Below are 5298 nucleotides of genomic sequence, written 5' to 3' on the forward strand. Positions count from 1 at the left end.
TAGCACGGATCATGAGTTTGCATCACGGACGGGATATATAGATAATTGTGAGTGGAGGGACGGGCGGACCGGTGGAGATCGTGATGAACGCAAATTTGAAGGAGAGAAATTTTCGTGACCTAGATAATTGTGACTCTAGGTCACGCTTCGAAATGAAAAGAAGTTATGTTGCCGGTCTATGTGAAATCTGAAAAGCAGATTGTCAAAGAAAAAACGTAGACTAACAAAAATCCTACTGTGGCTATAGTTGTGATGATTAGATGAAGTGCACAAATTGCAACAGGAGTGCAGTGTGGTACCTCTGTGACCACAAAATCCTTGCTAGCATAATTACCTTATACAGAGCTAATCCTTTTTTTTTTCATATTGTACCACTATTAAGTTTTTGAGCACGTGCTATATTTTCGCTAGCTATGCATGTTGCTTTCAAGCCCACTAGTTGAAATTTTATATTCAACACTCCAATGATGATCGCAAAGGCACAACACAACAATGTCTCTTCTTTATCCTTTTATAAAAGGGGGTAAAACATGGTATTACCATTCATCTCAGCTGGACCATCATGTACAATTGCAACTAGCATATATCATCAAATGCCATGCGTGTGCAAGCGTAACAAGTTGTGCACACAATAGGGCGTCTTGTCTTAAGCCAGCAGCTCCGATCCGATGACAAGCAGCTTCAACGGCGGCGCCGGCTGGCCGGAGCCCGTGGTGCGCGTCCAGGCTGTGTCGGACACCTGCGGCGACACGATCCCCGAGCGGTACGTGAAGCCTCTGTCGGAGCGGTCCGGGCTCTTGCCAGCCTCCGATGGCGTCGGCGGCGGCGCCGGCGGCCCGAACATCCCAGTCGTAGACCTGTCAATGCTAGACGTGGACGCGACCTCCCGCGCTGTGGCGGCGGCGTGCCGCGAGTGGGGCTTTTTCCAGGCAGTGAACCACGGCGTCCGCCCGGAGCTGCTGCGCGGCGCGCGCGCGGCGTGGCGTGGCTTCTTCCAGCAGCCCGCGGAGGTGCGCGAGCGTTACGCGAACTCGCCGGCGACGTACGAGGGCTACGGCAGCCGCCTCGGCACCGCCAAGGGCGGCCCCCTCGACTGGGGCGACTACTACTTCCTCCACCTCCTGCCGCCGTCGCTCAAGAGCCACGAAAAGTGGCCTTCCCTCCCTTCCTCTCTACGGTAAACTAACACCTGCACACGGCGCACGCTCTACATATCCAGCACACCGTATTACCGTCCGTAGTTTTGTGGTCTCATGCTCGCACGGGACATATGCATGCATGGTCGTTGCAGGGGGGCGACGGAGGAGTACGGCGAGGAAGTGCTGCAGCTGTGCCGGAGGGTGATGCGGCTGCTTTCCGGCGGGCTGGGGCTGGAGGCCGGAAGACTGCAGGCGGCGTTCGGCGGAGAGGGTGGCGAAGGGGCGTGCCTGAGGGTCAACTTCTACCCGCGGTGCCCGCAGCCAGAGCTGACGCTGGGCGTGGCGGGGCACTCCGACCCCGGCGGCATGACCATGCTGCTGGTGGACGACCACGTCAAGGGCCTGCAGGTAAGGAGCCCCGGCGGCGAGTGGATCATCGTCGACCCCGTCCCCGACGCCTTCATCGTCAACGTCGGCGACCAGATCCAGGTACGTATCCATATCGATACACAACAATATTTAATGGTCGTGCATATCTGCAAGTGACATATTCGTACTACGGCTCACTTTGGACATGTCACTCTAGTCTAGTAAAACATCATGTCTGGTGTGGCAAAGAAAATAAACGGAATACACAACTGTTATTAGATTTCATAGAGAACTGAGATACGTGTAACGACGTTGCACCGCATGCGCACCCATCTAAGTGCAAGCCGCAAAGATATATCCAGAAATAATATAAAGACAAAAACACTGAAAAACAATAGAAATATGCGCGAACGTACAAGTCGGCAACAAACGTCGACACGTGTCCTGGACCAGCACGGCAGCATCTAGAAAAAAAGCGCCTCAAAACCGAGACAGAGCGTCCCCGAACGAATCTGATTGACTGTGTCAGGACTCTAGATTTGCGACAAAAGGACGGGTTCCCATGAAAAGTAGGGGGGTTTATGCATGGACCTCACAAATCCCAGTGCAACTTGTGCTAGTGTTTTAAAAATGTTGGACCATTTATTTTATTTTAGGGATAATAAGGGATCGAACACATGTCCTTATCTAGCTACTAGTAAGAGACTTTGTTAACTCCTCCCATAGTCTAAAACAGGCTAAATTTTGTTAACGAACACATGGCCTGAAATATAAGCTATTATTAGAAGGCTAAATTTTATCTCGAATTATAAGGTAGTGACATGTGTGCCTACCTTTTAAACACCATCTTGCCTAAAATGACCAATGTATAATTGGTAGTGACATGCATGTCTACCTTTTTAAACCATGCGTTACTAGAAAATTAAGCATGTTAACATTCACTACTAACTAATTAGTAAGGGATGAGTTAGTCTTTTGTCAGACTACTTATTTGGTCTTAAAATTGCTTTGACATCTTATATTTTAAGAATGATGGAGTAAAAGCAAACTTGCTCTTTTCCTTAGGGAAAATGTCCTGTTGATGACCCCAATATGATTCGTGTTCTCATATTCCTTGATTTACACCGGGCTTATATTTGCTATACTCCTAGTTAAAAGGGAAAATATAATACTGTGTACACTTATATTATAAAGATCCTAGCTGTTGCTGTGTATACACTGTGCACAGCATGCACAAGTGGATAAAGGTGAGAGTGGAGGGAGACACCTACTCCTTGCTATTTTGTCTCCTAGCTTGACCCAGGTCTGTCTGTCCGTCTGTGTGCACTGGCCAGACCAGAGAGACGTACCGTGTCTTTGTACTGGACGTGTCTCTCCTTGGATTTGCATTGATGTGCCGTCGCTATTACAGATCAAATATAAAGCAGCTGGTAGAGGCATTCGCTCGCTTACAAAAGCGTGTGTCCGCGCACGTGGGACTAGAATCAGCGCCTCCGTTTGCTCCATCCATCTGAAGATTGAACAGGATAACTATTATCTGAATTACTTGCTTTTGGCTGACCATTCAAACTCTCTTGTCGCTAGCATTCCACTGGTGAACCAAAAGATCATATTCCTTCTAACTCAATAACCTATTCTATGAGCTATCTATTTTTACACTGTCGAAGCTACCCTAATAGATTTACATCATATCAGTCGGCCAAACTCTGTCGTTTTGGGTAATTCAAGTCTTAAACAATATTATAAGTCCATCCCTAACACGCACTAATAATAAGTACTTTTTCAATATTATATTGACAGCTTATTTTAATTACAAGTATGCGTAGCACCATTAATTGCATGTACCTTCGGTGCATATATACATGTATTGTCACGTTTGCACATGTTCTGTGCGTAACTAAAGCCAGCAGTTGCAACTTACAAGAGTGACACTAAAATACCCATGCATGTGCGTGCGCGCGCGCCCGCAGGTGCTGAGCAACGCGGCATACAAGAGCGTGGAGCACCGGGTGACGGTGAGCGCGGCGGAGGACCGGCTGTCTATGGCTTTCTTCTACAACCCGCGAAGCGACCTGCCCATCGCGCCGATGGCGGAGCTGGTGGGGCCCGACCGCCCGGCGCTGTACCCGGAGATGACCTTCGACGAGTACCGCGTTTTCATCCGGCAACGCGGTTTGGCCGGCAAGGCGCAGCTTGAGTCCCTGCAGACCAAAGCCGCCGCCGCCGGCGGCGGCTGCAGTGCCGCTGCTGGCTCGTCCACCAGCTAAGCTACTGAGCTAGCTATATATACGTATACGTATATATCATCGGCAGCGCCAGCTGGTTTCAGTTAGCTGTGCTGTGCATAATCATCGTTGGATCGATCGGTGAATAATAATTTGATGTTTACTTTATACAGAAATGCTGTGGTGTACATTATTCATCCCATGTAATAACTGAGCAGTAAATTAAAATGTGCGTACATACATATAGAAGTGTGTGGAACTCTCGTTGCTACTTGGTCTTGACTCTCTTGAGTTCAAGACAGAAGTCATGTAAACCATGATAATGATCCAAATCAATACTACCAATGATCGATTGTTTTAGATGCACGATTTTGAAACCCCTTTCACCAATTGCTGTCAATGACATAATCCATCCATGGGGTTCAATTAATGTAATGATGTAGTCTATCACCTAATTATTCCATTAGCGGTAATCGATGTACATGTTGACAAGAAGACGTCAGTGGCAAATATCAATCAATCTTAAGATGTATTGATCAAGTCTCTCAATGTTACCTTGGTCTTGCTTGAGTTTACAAGAGAAGTCATGTAAACCAGCTAGGATAATGATCCAAATCAATACTACTAATGATCGATTGTTTTAGCCGCACGATTGTGAAACCCTTTCACCAATTACTCCCAATGACGTAATTCATCCTCGGGTTCATGTAAGGGCCTGTTTGGAACGAAGGATTGCAAAACAAAGGAATAGGAAAAAATGCAGGAATGCCAGTGAGTGAAAACTGAAAAACCGTAGGATTTCAAAACACAGGAATGAAAATTTTGAGCTGTTTGGATCGCAGGAAACGACAAAATGCACCACCACATGTCCAAGCAACAAAACACATTTTATTATTTTGTTTAGGAACAGATTACTTCTGTCAATTTGCTTAACTATTTTTAGGTCTGATTTACATACTTATTTATTCTCCTGACATGTTATTATGGTATGGTAATTTTTTTTTCAAAAACTGGTATAGTAATATACAATTGTCTTCTTTATTCATTGTCGGGGTTATGATCCCTGGGTGTCTCAAGGCATCGATTAGTCAACAGGCCGAGCGGCCCGTGATACATTAGCTAGCGAAAGCCCAAACGATCGAGGCCCAGCTGAGCCAAGCGGGCTAGGCTAGATGCTAAGGCTAGGGTTAGCTACGACCCCTCCCTTCTACCTTAGCCGCATAACGCACAATAAACTCACGACTTCTCCATCGTCCTGACCCCTGGGAGGAACGGGGAGAGGCCGAGCCCAGCTAAGCGTGCCCGCTCTGACAAGAGTAGACACGCCGCACTGACCCCGTAAGGACCGAGGGGACAACGGTCACTTCGGTCCGAATAGACGCCATCCCTGCGCCACGCAGCATAGACAAGACAACACCACATGGCGGTGACTGCCAGTACAGCGACCCGTCGTCCAAGTACGGTCCAACGGGACATATATACGATCCTACCCACTACGGGATGGGATCCACGACGAAGGCCTTGACTTAGAGGCCATCCAAACCGGCGGGAGCCACGACCTAGGA

General features: G+C 47.8%; 1 protein-coding gene across 1 annotated transcript; it reads left to right on the forward strand.

Moving 5' to 3' along the window:
* Positions 1 to 538: 538 nt before the first annotated feature.
* On the forward strand, positions 539 to 4116 carry LOC136540844 (jasmonate-induced oxygenase 1-like). The gene is made up of 3 exons (XM_066532873.1): positions 539 to 1177; positions 1292 to 1628; positions 3479 to 4116. The coding sequence occupies exons 1-3, from the start codon at positions 669 to 671 to the stop codon at positions 3773 to 3775; spliced, it is 1143 nt and encodes a 380-aa protein (XP_066388970.1). The 5' UTR covers positions 539 to 668; the 3' UTR covers positions 3776 to 4116.
* Positions 4117 to 5298: the final 1182 nt, after the last annotated feature.

The sequence above is a fragment of the Miscanthus floridulus genome, chromosome 2 (genome assembly GCF_019320115.1).
Source record: "Miscanthus floridulus cultivar M001 chromosome 2, ASM1932011v1, whole genome shotgun sequence".
Taxonomy (NCBI): domain Eukaryota; kingdom Viridiplantae; phylum Streptophyta; class Magnoliopsida; order Poales; family Poaceae; genus Miscanthus; species Miscanthus floridulus.

Bases quoted from the DNA above. Each gene is read 5' to 3' on its own strand.
- LOC136540844 (XM_066532873.1), top strand. From the start codon at position 669: ATGACAAGCAGCTTCAACGGCGGCGCCGGCTGGCCGGAGCCCGTGGTG. The intron at 1,178-1,291 runs GTAAACTAACAC...TGGTCGTTGCAG, and splicing joins TCCCTCCCTTCCTCTCTACG to GGGGGCGACGGAGGAGTACG. The intron at 1,629-3,478 runs GTACGTATCCAT...GCGCGCCCGCAG, and splicing joins ACGTCGGCGACCAGATCCAG to GTGCTGAGCAACGCGGCATA.